Below are 13074 nucleotides of genomic sequence, written 5' to 3' on the forward strand. Positions count from 1 at the left end.
AGATCTCCTCCCTGCTCCCCATGCATTTCAAAGCCAAATAGCCCAGATTTGGGGTAGGCCGCTATTCTAGACCACAGGGCTAGTTTGGGAAGACTTCTTGGAGGAGGAGAGTTTAAAGTCAGGAAAGGCAAACAGGAAAGATTCTGAAGAGCTGGGGAGAAGGGGGCTCCTAGAGGAATGGAGGGGAGGCTCTGAGCAGAGGTGTCTGTGTGACCACATTCGTGAGGGTTGCTGGGCCCTGGGCGGCCTGGCGGGGCGGGGCCAAGCAGCTCAGAGCCCTGCCTGTCCTGTCCCCAGGACTGCGCCCGGGGCACGGCCAACTGCGTGGTGTTCAGCTGCCCTCTCTACAGCTTTGACCGTGCGGCTGTGCTGCATGTCTGGGGCCGCCTCTGGAACAGCACCTTCCTGGAGGTGAGAGGACAGCTGCGCTTCTCTTCCCCAGGAGCTCATCTGGGACCCACTTTTCCTTCTCCTTCCTCCCGGTCCAGAGGCAGCGTGCTCTCAACCCGAGACAGACAGAAACACCCTCTGTGTTGGGCGCCATTCCATTTACAGCTTCAGGAGCTGGCGGGAGGGGGAGGCATGGGGCACTAGGAGGAGGTGCTCCCCGCCTGCTCCCTTAGGAGTACTCCGCTGTGAAGTCTCTGGAAGTGATTGTCCGAGCCAACATCACCGTGAAGTCCTCCATCAGGAACTTGCTGCTCAGAGACGCTTCCACGGTGGTGAGCTGCCGGGCTCCGGCTCCCGGGGAGGTGTGGCCAGGGTGGCTCCGGCTCCCGGGGAGGTGTGGCCAGGGTAGCTCATCTCTGCAGTTGCTCCAGCCTTTGCGCCCTTTGCCCCTCACGCCCAGATCCCGGTGATGGTGTACCTGGACCCCGCGGCCGTGCTGGCCGAAGCTGTCCCCTGGTGGGTCATCCTCTTGGCTGTACTGGCCGGGCTGCTGGTGTTGGCGCTGCTGGTGCTGCTCATGTGGAAGGTGAGGCGTGGGGAGGCTGGTGCCGGTGGTGGCGGGGCCCCCCGTCAGGCTGCGGTTCTCACACTCACCGGCCCATTTATTCAGAAATCTGTGTTGAGCACTTACCCGTGTGTGCCAACATCTCTATCAGGCCCTGGGTGTTTTGGGGATAAGTCAGATGTAGGTCTTGTTCTCAGGGCTTTCGTCGTCTAGCCGGGGAGGGGAGCCTTGTCATCCGGAGTGAACTAGGTCAAGAAAATCAGGGGGAATTCAGGGGAGGGAAAGCCTGAGAGCAGGTGGCCCGGGAAGGGCCTTAGAAGGTGGAGTAGTAGGATCTGGATGTGGGGAATGGCATGTGGGTCTGGGCCTTTCAGAAGCACCACGGGAGGGGAAAGTCATGGAGGCAGGGAAGTGTGGTCTGATTTAACTAGAGCATGGTGGCTAAGGCTGGGAAGAAAGCCATGCCCAAGAAAGCCAACCAGGGTGGAGAACTGCCCCCAGGGAACTGTCTCCAGGACTGAACTCCGAGCCGCCACATACCAGGGTCTACGCGGAACCATTCTCACACACAGAGTGTAGCCAGAATCATGTGTGCGTCCAGGGCTCCACATAAGAGCACACACATGTATGTGTCAGTACCGAGAATCACGTCCATCATCAGCGGCCATGCCCCGAACCACATACCACATCTGAGCCATGTGGAACCACACGTGCCCGGGGGGCCCTCTGCAGAGCTGCCCCCCTCCCTAGGACCAATCACAGGCCAGGCACAGACTCTGGCAAATGTGTATCATCAGGCCTCTGGGCATCCAGACTGTTGGGAACCTTGCCATTCTTAAGGGAGATTGAGGCCTTTGAGAAACTGGGTCCAAGGTCTTTGCTGCCCACTCCCATGGAAGTGGGACAGAGCAGAGATAGGGGCCCTCGTCCTTCCTCGGCCTCCCCATCCTCCACCTCCTCTGTCCCCTCCTCCCTACATCCCAGTGTGGCTTCTTCCATCGGAGCAGTCAGAGCTCATCTTTTCCCACCAACTATCACCGGGCCCGGCTGGCCGTGCAGCCCTCAGCTGTGGAAGCTGGGGGTCCAGGGACTGTGGGGTAATTGTTGGGTGTGAGCATGTGTGTGTCCAGGTTTGTATGTGTTGGGGAGTATGTATGTGAGTGTAAGTTGAGCTCCCAGCATTCAGGAATACGCAAAGAGAAGAAAGGAGATTGCATGAGGGTAGTGTGAGTTCCAGGAACTGGGGTGGGAGGTGACTGTCAGGGTGAGGTTATAAGGGTGAGCATAACCCAGCCCGAGGCATGTGCAAAGGCTGGGTGGGCTCCTGGAGTGTGAGCATGTGGGGAGTGCTGGGAGGTGCCCTGCATGCCTTTTTTGTGGGCATGAGAGTGCAGAGACACAGTGCAAGGAGATGCCATGCAGTCCAGCATGTCAGAGTCCTGGGAAGTCTCGAGTGTGAGTGTGCAAGGGGCACCCTTCCATCTTATGTAAGGGCCAGCATGCTCATGATTGAGGGAGGGGCCATAGGGGAGAGGGCCCACCCTAAGGGGGATGCTGCCCAGCAGGCAGGTATTGTGTGTGTGAGGCTTGAGAAGAATCATCTGGAAGTTGCAGGGGTCTCGGAAGCCACATTTTCCCTTAGATCTTGTTTGTGTTCTCAGGGACGCTGTTGCATCTCTTAAAAAGCTTAGGGATGTCAAAATCTTTGGGGCAGTGGTCCTGAAGTTCTGCCTTCAACCCCTCTTCCAGGTGCCAAGGGGGATGTCCTTGGTCCTGCAGCTCAGGCCCCTCCCGCCTTTCTCTTGCTGTGCACGAGAGCTGGGGGCACCCAGCGTTGATGGAGACGCCTGTGCGGGCTGCTTCTGGCACAGGCTGCCGTTGGTTCTTTCTGTCCCCGGGATGGTGGGACAGCACCTGGGCTGTGCTGGGCCTGTGCTCCAGGGACCCCAGCCCCGCAGCCTCCTCATGTCTGGCCTGTTGTTCTTCCAGATGGGATTCTTCAAGCGAGCGCGGTACCCCGAAGCCACCGTACCCCAGTACCATGCGGTGAAGATCCCGCGGGAAGACCGGCAGCAGTTCAAGGAGGAGAAGACGGGCACCATCCTGAGGAACAACTGGGGCAGCCCCCGGCGGGAGGGCCCGGATGCCCACCCCATCCTGGCTGGGGATGGGCACCCGGAGCTGGGCTCTGAGGGGCACCCGGTGCCAGGCACAGCCTAGCCTTCTCCACCCTGGCCCGGCCTATGGGCCCCTTGCACCCCTTCCCCAGTGCTCCTGGGGATGACGAGGGTAGACTGGGTTGCTGGTGTCCCATCCAGATTTGGTAGGATCTCTTTCCTCTGGAGCACACATCTCTGCCCGCCATGAGGATCAGCCCCCCAGCCAAACTTCCCCTTATGATGCTGTGAGATGAGAGGGGTAAATCAGGGGTGGGTGGTGGGGGAGGGCGAGAAGGGCAGCGGTGTCCCGATTCAAAAGTGGGGAGAAGGGACCCTAGTGCCTCCCTCTCCTGCTCAGTCTGTATAATGAGACCCCAAGGACCTGTGTCCCGAAAGTGCCTTAAGCCCGGAGGGTGGGGAGGAGGTTGCGTCGCTGACTCAGGGGCTCTCCCCTCCCTAGCTTCCCCTCTTCTCTGACCTTAGTTTGCTGCATCAATGTAGTGGATTTTGTCTATTTATTGAAAAATATTTGAGGACAAAACCTCTGTCTTTTTTGCTGAATCCTGCTTCCTCATGCCCAGGGTCTCCAGAGAGGCCGGTTCTCTCTGCATCCCCGCAGCTCAGGCGGTGGTGGGAGGGGGCGCAGGGGCCTGGCAGGGACGTTGGTGACTTTTGTGGTCGCATCCGGGGGCACTTGGGTGTGGTCTGAGAAGCAGGGGAGGGGGAACATGGGGAAGGGAGGGGGAGGTGTCCTGGGAGTGGGTGGGAAAAAATTGGGAGACCCAGTGCATGACTTTGCAGTTGAGGAGGCCACAGGGTTTGACTCTCTGCTCCCTGTGGGCAGGGTGGGAATAGAGCTTTTTCACCGCAGAAGGGAGGGTTGAAGTTAGATGTTCCCCCCCGGCAGACATGGGGGGAGGAGGGGTGGGGTGGCAGGGGACGCTTTCCGTCTGCCTGGATCCCTCTCAGGAGAAGGGAGCCTTGGGTGGGTGGGATCGTCCGCCTGACCGACCAGAGGCAGGATTTGGGGAAGGCTTATTTCACCGCCTTTCCCATGATGTGCGGCCCTACAGGTAACCACTTGATGGGAGGAGGGTGTTGTTCCACTTGGAGTTCAGAGAACTGGGCATCCTCCAGGTCTCTCCAGGTCTCTCTGGTGAGGTGGCAGCCGTCCCCAATGTGCCTCCAGGTGGGCTCTAAAACTCGTTGCCACAGGAAGGCCCAGCTTCCACGCGGCTCTGCCACGTGCTCCCAGAAAAAGAGCACTCCTCCCTGTAAGAGAAGACAGCGCATCACCCACCTGCTCCACCTCCTTCCTCGGACTTCACACCATCCGCTGACCTAGCCTGATCAGAGCCTCCTGGTGGAGTGGGAGGTGCCAGTCTGCAAGTTTAGGGGGCAGAAAGCATCCTGCTGTTGACTTTCTCTGCATCCCCTGACTCTTTCCCATCCACTCAAAGCTAGTGTGAAACGCCTCCGGTGACCCAGGGGGTTGCCTGGTGAGAGATCTTCGAACAATGACCAGAAGGACAGCTTAGCTGTGGGCAGACAGATGGGGAGGTGGAGAACCAGGGGCACAGACGTCATTGCATACAAAGATGCTCCCCCAGAGCCCTCCCAGAGACCCAGATGCCTGCGTTCCAGACATCTCAGCCAGCATCCCAGGGACACCTTGCACTTGGGCTCCTTATTAAGAAGAGCTCCCCCAGCTCTTCCCTCCTCACTGCACCCTCCCTCGGTGATCTCATGCACCCCTACGCTTGGAATTAACCAGCTACAAGCTGGTGACTTCCAGATCTAAATCTCCAGGCTACATCCTTTGCTGTCCTACAGATCTAGATATCCAGCTGCCTCTGTGTCTCTTGCCTGGCTGTCTACATAGCACCTCAGACCTCACAAGTCCAGAGCAGGTTTCTTCTTTCTTGCAGACGGCACTTCCGTCTACCCTCCTTCACTCCCTCCACTAGTCGTTTATGCCAGAAACCTGGAAACCATCCTGAACTCCTTTCTCTCCATGTCCAGTTCCCAATCTTATGGATTCTGTGTGTTAGTTGCTCAGTCGTGTCTGACTCTCTGTGGCCTCATGGACTGAAGCCTGCCAGGCTCCTCTGTCTGTGGAATTCTCCAGGCAAGAATACCTGGGTGGGTAGCCATTCCCTTCTCCAGGGGGTCTTCCTGACTCAGAGATCGAACTCGGATCTTCTGGTAGTCAGGTAGATTCTTTACCATCTGAGCCCGGTATGGAGTCCCGGTATGGATTCCTCTTCTAACATCTTTACCTAGAACACGCGTTTGTTTCCCACACTCTCTCCACTGCCTGCCTAACCCCTCGGGTCTCCATTTAAACGCCGTGTCCCTGGATGTCCTCCACTCATGTCCCCCCACTTTGTTCAGTGGCTTTGCTGTGTGCTTCCACAGCACCCTATCCTGCCCCGGCCGGGCCCTGGTCATATCTCCTGATCAAAAGCAGCTGGGGATGGGTGACTCATGCTCTAGTAAGGAGATACCCCATCGTGGGTGCCCTGGACACTGGGGCGGCCGATGCCACGTTGCTGCTCCATGCCCAGATCCTTCCCTTTCTGCTCACCGGCCTCAGAACTCTCCGAACTTCCTGCAGGACACTCTTTGGACTCTGCACGGAGCACAGCACCAAGGTGCTGACCACCACGTCCATGGAGCCGTCGGCCAGCTGGCTCATGTCCTCTCCAAAAGCCACCACAAACCGTTCATACTCGAGATGCCTGTTCTCGGCCATGCTCCTTGTCAGGAACTTCTCGAAGTGAGGATTGGGGTCCAGGCAGGTGATCTTGCAGCCAGTTGGGTAGAACTGGAAGTTGGCACCGGTGCCACTGCCCAGCTCCAGCAGGGCCACCTTCCCCGAGGCACCTGCCAGCCCCTTTATCTGGCTGAAGAGTTCCCGTTTCTTGCTCTCCATCACTCGGTTGCTCTTGACCGCCAGCACGGCCATCAGGTAGGGGAAATAGGTCTTGCACAGGGGCTCCCAGAAACCCAGTAGAGCCATGAGGTGCAGGGGGAGGGTCAGGAGAAACACCAGCAGCTGCAGGAGTCGGACCAGGGCGTCCATGGCAGCCTGGCCCCGAGTGGTGCTTCCGTGGGGAGACTGGCCGGTCTCTGCTCAGCTGCCGCTGACCTGCGCGTGAGTCTCCTTTAACCTTGCAAGAGGACTTTGCTCCCTGTTTCCTAATTGGCAGTTTCCTCTCTGCTGGGGTGCAGTGGGTGTTTGAATTCCTCCAGAGAGCAGCAATCCCAAAGTCCCACAGGCTCTTTAACAAATTTTATTACATAGGGGCATAATAAAGTGGGGGAAGAGGGGGCGAAGAAACAGGTGGTGTCGGTGTGTCCTGAGTTCTGGAATGCCTGCCGGGTTGAAGAGGTTGGTGTGTGTGGTCATCTCAGAGGGATGAGGGGAGGGGGAAGGGAGCTCCATCTCAGATCACAGCTTCAGGGGGACAAATGCCGAGGCAAGCTGACTCAGGCACGTCCTGGCCTCAGGTTCTGCTCAGTTTATGTAAGCCAGGAATTCTGGCTGAGTGCCCCTGGAACACCCCAGGGCTTTGTAAACTCACATGCCTCTGCCCCAGATAGAAGCACAGAAACGAAAGTGTCTTAACTTTGGGAGGAGGGGCGTGGCGGGGGTCACAAAACTTCTCTGCTGGGCGCTGGCCCGGGGGCTGCCCCAGCTCCAGCCCTGTGTAAGAGACACTTTCCCGAAATAGTTCAGCCCTGCTGGACTCAGGAGTTGTCCCCAGACCTTTCCCCTGAGCGCCCCTGCTGGACTGGGCAGTGGACTTTGACAGAGCCCCTGCCCCAGCCAGGGACCTTGTTTAAACTCATCCTCCCCCGGAGGCCGTCACTGGCCCTGGAAAAGGCTGTTTGTGAGATTTCAGGTGATTGTAATTTCTCTTGCATAGTGCCCATGCACAGGTGCAAAGGAAGTTTTCGTTTGGAGAAAAGAAAATCAACAACTTTTGATAATCAGCAAAACTGATTTGTGGTATTCTATTTTATGGAAAATAGTTGAGTGGCATTCCATTTTATGGATTTACCACAAATTATTTATCCACTCAGTTGCTGATGAACATTTGGGTTGTGTCCAGTTTTTGTCTATTATGAACAGAACCGCTATGAACACTTTTGTACATGTCTTTGTGTGGATATATGCTCGCATTTCCCATGCGTAAATACCTGCATGTGGAATGGCTATGTATTCATTTATTTAAAATGTGTCGTTATTCTTGGACATGAACTTGGGCAAACTCTGGGAGCTGGTGAGGGACAGGGAAGCCTGGCGTGCTGCAATCCATGGGGTTGTCAAGAGTTGGGCTGAAGAGTTGGTGATTGAACATCAGCAACAGCAAATATTCTTTCGTTTCGGCAAAACGTCATTTAATTTTTTTTGCTTGTGGTAAAATACACTTTACATAAAACTTACCATCTTCACCAGCAGGCATCACCACATTCATCCCCAGAACTCTTTTTTTTGGTAAAACTGAAACTCTGCATCCATTAAACAGTAACTTTCCATTCTCTCCTCGCCCTAGCCCCTGGCAAGCACCACTGTACTTTCTGTCTTTGTGATTCTATGTGACTGCTCTAAGTACCTCACATAAGTGAAGTCAGACGGTGTTTATATTCCTGTGACTGGCTTATTTCACCGAGCATGATGTTCTCAAGATTATCCATGTTGTAGCATATAGAATAATTTTTTTCCTTTTAAGCCTGAATAATCTCTCTTTTTTATGGCTGCATGCAACATGTGGGATCTTAGTTCTCTGAGCAAAGATCGAACTTGTGCCTCCAGAAGTGAAAGTTCAGAGTCTTAACCCCTGGACCACCAGGGAAGTCTCTCATTCGGCAATGGTTTATAGTTTCATTGCATATCTTTCACCTCCTTGCTTAATTCTGAAATATTTTGTTCTTTTCTATTGTAAATGGATTTTTCATATAGTCTCATTGTTTATTGTATTTACTTATTTTTTTAAAGTCTTTATTGAATTTCTTACAATATTGCTTCTGTTTTATACTTTGGGTTTTTGGCCACGAGGTATGTGGGATCTTAGCTCTCTCACCAGGGATTAAACCACACTCCTTGCATTGGAAGGTGACGTTTTAACCACTGGACTGTCAGGGAAATCCCTTTCACTATTTATAACAATTGTTTCTATTTAATTATTTGGACTTTCTGGGTCTAAAATGATCTGTGTAAATGATGATGATTTTACTTGTTCCTTTCCAACTTTTATATCTTTTATTTTTTCTTTTATTTACTTGCTTTAACTAATGCCTTCAGAATAATGTTAAATAGTAGTATGGATACTACATTCCTGAACTTGTTCTTTTTCCTTCTATTTGTAGTTTTTAAAAAGATCTGATTGGAGGGTAACTGTTTGACAACGTGGTGTTGGTTTGTGCCATACCGTTCTCCTGTTCCTGAAATTAACAGGAACGGTTCTAATACTTTCCCATAGGTTATACGTGTTTTTCTCTCAGGCTTTCACCACCCTTTTGTACTTTGCTCTGCGTTTCTGGGATTAAAGTCTGCAGGCTGCGTTTACCTGGCTCCCTTGCTGTGAGCTCTGCCGACAGTAAGCATTCCCGGAGATCAGCCTATGGAGCGAGGGGGCGCCTCCTGTTTCCAGCTGGACGGTGTGGCTGTTGTTGGCAGTGGCAGTTCCGCAGTCGCGGCGGGGATGGGCGATTCACGGCTCTGTAAGCCGGAGCCAAAGGCTGTGCTTCCTTCAGCAATTCTAGCTCCGCCGTCTCTGGCAGGTGGAGAACGTGCTGTGACAGCGTTGAGAACAGAATAGCAGCAGAGATCTGTGGGATCCAGCCCAGGGGTGTTTGCAGCTTATGATCTCTGGGTATCATCCCTTCTTCCTTTTCCTTCTTCAACCTTCCCAACATCTCCATTTAAACCAGTTATATACATTGCATTGCTTCTGTTTGAAATTGCTAGGATGAAACTGCCTGACTGGACCTTGACTAATGCATCCATTCAGAATGATCGAGGTAAAAGTACGTCATAGTGTTAAGTAAGTATTGAGATGAATATGTCATTCCAAGTCCCCTATCCTCAATCCTATTGTAACGTTTCTTCTATCCTTACTCCCAGTTGATGAATTTACCTCATACTTTATGGGAGAAATGATCAGATGTAAACTGTGTTTTCTATCACAAGACCTACAGGTTTTCTGCATCTTCTCCCATCCTCCTCCTTTATTACAGTGGAGGCTGCCTAGTTGTTAGGCTGCCTATTACAGTTTTCTGCCTAGGGTTAATCTCTCGGTTTAGGTCTCTATTGTATCCCAACCTTTCTTTATTGCTTACACAACAACTTGATTGAGATAATTCACAATTCACATGCCATAAAATTCACCCATTTAAATTATGCAATTCCGTGGTTTCAGTATGTTTGGGATTGGGCAAACATGACAGCAGTCAATTTCAGAGCCTTTTCTTCACCCCTAAAGAAATCCAGGCTTAGTAGCGCTCACTCTGTTTTTTCCAGCTTTCCCATTACCACCAATCTGCCTTCCATTTCTATGGGTTTACCTGTTCTGGACATTTCATGTAAATGGAATCATTCTACTTGTAGCTTTTTGTGATGGGCTTCTTTCACATTGCATAATGTTTTCAATGTTCACTTATGTTGAAGCATGTATCAATGTTTCAACCTGTTTATGTCCAGACAACATTCCATTGTATGATGTACTGTAATTTGTTTACACATTCATAGGTGATGTCCATTTCAGTTGTTTAGACTTTTTCTGTGTTATGAACACAAGAATGCAATGCTACTATGAATTCTAATCTTAGTTTTATCTCCTCTTTCTCCTAAATCATTTATCTCGGTCCCTTCATGGATCTTTCGACATCCTGACGTGTTCTAATATACACCAGGTCAATAAACACTCCACTCTCCTGACTCTATACCCTCCTTGAGCTCCCACCTTGTTTTAGAGATTATGACTTCACAGTCATAATTCTGCGTCACAGCTAATGTTATCTAAATCTCTTCACCTTTCATTCATTCTTCCACTCCCTCTCACCCATTGCTCCAATAAACACTGTTCTTATCTTGGCTGTGGATGACCTTCACATTGCAAGATCCAGTGGCTATTCCCTGTTCTTATCTTATTTGACCCCTCACCAGCTTCGGTTGCCCACTACATCCTCCTTGGAATATTATCTTTTGTAGGCTGTACCAACAGTCTTATTCTTCCTTTTTTTTTTTTTTTTGGCTTCATTTATGTTGACCAAATCTTGGCTCTCTGTGCACCAAAGCCAAATAGAAATACAGAGACAGACTTATGGAGGAGAAGAAAAGAGTGGCTTTATCAGTTGGCCAGGTTAAGGGGGAACACAGTGGGATAGCACCTCAAGAACTGTGCCCCTTGCCCCTGGTGAGTAGGGAGGGGTTATAAGGTCAGGCAGGAGGATGTGATAAGGACATGACAGTCTTGTATTCTTTCTTCTGTAAAGTGTCAAAAAGGTGGGGTTGCTGACAAGATTAGGGTGTGTGCAGGGTCTTAGGTTACAGGTATAGGAGACAGCGAGAGGCAGTTCGATCCTTGGGTCAGGAAGACCCTCCGGACTGGGAAATGGCAACTCACTCCAGTATCCTAGCCTGAAAAATTCCATGGACAGGAGGGCCTGACGGGTTACAGTCCATGGGGTCCCAGAGTCGGGCATGACTGAGCACGAATGCACCAGGGTCTGAGGTGGTCCAGTCTCCTAATCTTGACGAACCTCTCTGGTGCTTTAATTTTGCCTCAGGGGGTTTCATTGCTGTTCCTCCTATGATTAGTCACTGTTCTGCTGTTGGGAACTGAGAAAAGATCATGGAGGCTGAAAGAAAGTGAAGTCGCTCAGTCATGTCCGACTCTTTGTTACCCCGTGGAGTGTAGACCACCAGGTTCCTCTGTCCATGGGATTTTCCAGGCAAGAATACTGGAGTGGGTTGCCATTTCCTTCTCCAGGGGGTCTTCCCAACCCAGGGATCGAACCCAGGTCTCCTGCATTGCAGGCAGATGCTTTAGCCTCTGAACCTCCAGGGAAGGCCTATGGAGGCTGAAGTCTTGCTTATAAGAAACGGGGACAAAGGGGGACTGGGATGGGGAATACATGTAAATCCATGGCTAATTCATTTCAATGTATAACAAAAACTACTGTAATGATGTAAAGTAATTAGTCTCCAACTAATAAAAAAAAAAAAAAAAAAAAAGGAACGGGGACAAAAAGCTGCCCTGCCCAGGAGTCCCACAGGACTCTGCTTGGCATCGTTTTGGTCTTCAGTTTGGTGCTGTGGCGGTCAGGCTCAGCTGCCTGGTGGCATGTGGAATCTGAATTCCCCTGTTAGGGACTGGGGCTTCTCTTGTGACTCAGCTGGTAAGAAACCTGCCTGCAATGCGGGAGACCTGGATTTGATCCCCGGGTTGGGAAGATCCCCTGAAGAAGGGAAAGGCTACCCACTCCAGTATTCTGGCCTGGAGAATTGCATGGACTGTATAGTCCATGGGGCCGCAAGGAGTTGGTTACTGTGCGTCTGTGCGACTTTCACTTTCACCAGGGATTGAGCAGGTGTGCCCTGCATTGGAAGATGGATTCTTAACCACTGGTTCACTAGGGAACTCCCCGGTCTTCTTGTTTCTATATCATCCTCCTAGGTGTTACTTCTTAGACTCCCCCCGCCCCTTTTAAGTTCTTTCTCATTTGCTCAGTCTTCTAAATTTGTTTCTTTGGGTTTGACCTTGGATCTCCCTTTGTCTACATTCTCTCATTAAGTAATATCATTCATTTTCATGACTTTAAATACTGTGTCTATGCTAATAATTCACATATTTATCTTTTTGGGGCAGTTTTTCCCTCTGAGTTTCATTCTACTTGCATATCCAGTTGTTTACATCTTCCTCAGCATGTTTCTTGGATGTGTCAAACTTGGTGTGTCCAAAATGGGGCTTATGACACCTCTCAAACCTCTTGTTTAACTCTCTGCCCATTCTCTTCACCAGCTCAATAATGGCACAATCAGTTGCTCAACTGCTCAAGCAAAAACCTAGGACTTAATTTACTCTCCTCCTTTTCCCTTTCAATCTCCCCCTCCCCATCACTTCTTTCTCCTTCTTGTATCTTATCATTCTCTCTTTTTTAAAACTTTGTATAATGGAAAAATTTGAATTTTAACAAAAATTAATAAAATAGTATAATGCACCCATGTATACATCATCCAGTCTCAACAACTTTCAAACCATGGCCAGTCTTGCTTCATCTACATGCTCATCCACTTTCCCTTCCCACCTCCACCGAATACTGTTTTGAGGCAAACTTGTCATTGTCAACTTAAAAAAGAAGCACAACCTATAGAGTTGCAAGTTTTACTTGGGGCAAAATGAGGACTGCAACCTGGGAGATAGCACTTCAGGTAGGTCTGAGAAACTGTTCCAAACAGGTAGAGGGGGAAGGTCAATATATATGATAGTGATGAAGGGGGAGTTCAATGCAACCCAGCACTTATCTTACAGAAGGTTTTCTGCTAGTCAAGAGGAGCTGATGTCACCTTGAAGGGATTTTAGTGCTTTCCTAGGTATGAGAGGGCTTCCCTGATAGCTCAGTCGGTAAAGAATCCACTTGCAATGCGGGAGACCCTGGTTCAATTCCTGGATCAGAAAGATTTGCTGGAGAAGGGATAGGCTACCCATTCCAGTATTCTTGGGCTTCCCTTGTGGCTCAGCTGGTAAAGAATCTGCCTGGAAAGCGGGAGACCTGGGTTTGATTTGTGGGTTGGGAAGATTCCCTGGAGAAAGGAAAGGCTACCTGGAGAATTCAGGCCAGAATACTGTCCATGGGGTCCATGGGGTCGCAAAGTCCATGGAGTTGCAAACAGTCGGACATAACTGAGCTACTTTCACTTCACTTAGTTATGAGAAGATGCAAGGACTG

General features: G+C 51.0%; 2 protein-coding genes across 9 annotated transcripts in view; one reads left to right on the forward strand and one right to left on the reverse strand.

The window, feature by feature from the left end:
• Nucleotides 1-3655, forward strand: part of ITGA7 (integrin subunit alpha 7) — a 26115-nt gene extending 22460 nt beyond the window's left edge. For all 8 annotated transcript variants that reach the window (XM_070454837.1, XM_070454833.1, XM_070454836.1 and 5 more), the window contains 4 exons: nt 298-411; nt 624-722; nt 851-976; nt 2945-3655. In XM_070454837.1, the coding sequence (XP_070310938.1) occupies nt 298-411; nt 624-722; nt 851-976; nt 2945-3175 (570 nt within the window). In that variant the 3' untranslated portion in view covers nt 3176-3655. The remainder of the gene's footprint in view (nt 1-297; nt 412-623; nt 723-850; nt 977-2944) is intronic.
• On the reverse strand, nt 3611-6277 carry TMT1B (thiol methyltransferase 1B). The gene is made up of 2 exons (XM_020908516.2): nt 5702-6277; nt 3611-4386 (listed from the first exon to the last, which is right to left on the reverse strand). The coding sequence occupies exons 1-2, from the start codon at nt 6197-6199 to the stop codon at nt 4150-4152; spliced, it is 735 nt and encodes a 244-aa protein (XP_020764175.2). The 5' UTR covers nt 6200-6277; the 3' UTR covers nt 3611-4149.
• Between the last annotated feature and the right edge of the window lie 6797 nt (nt 6278-13074).

Source organism: Odocoileus virginianus, chromosome 24 (genome assembly GCF_023699985.2).
Source record: "Odocoileus virginianus isolate 20LAN1187 ecotype Illinois chromosome 24, Ovbor_1.2, whole genome shotgun sequence".
NCBI classification, from domain to species: Eukaryota; Metazoa; Chordata; class Mammalia; order Artiodactyla; family Cervidae; genus Odocoileus; species Odocoileus virginianus.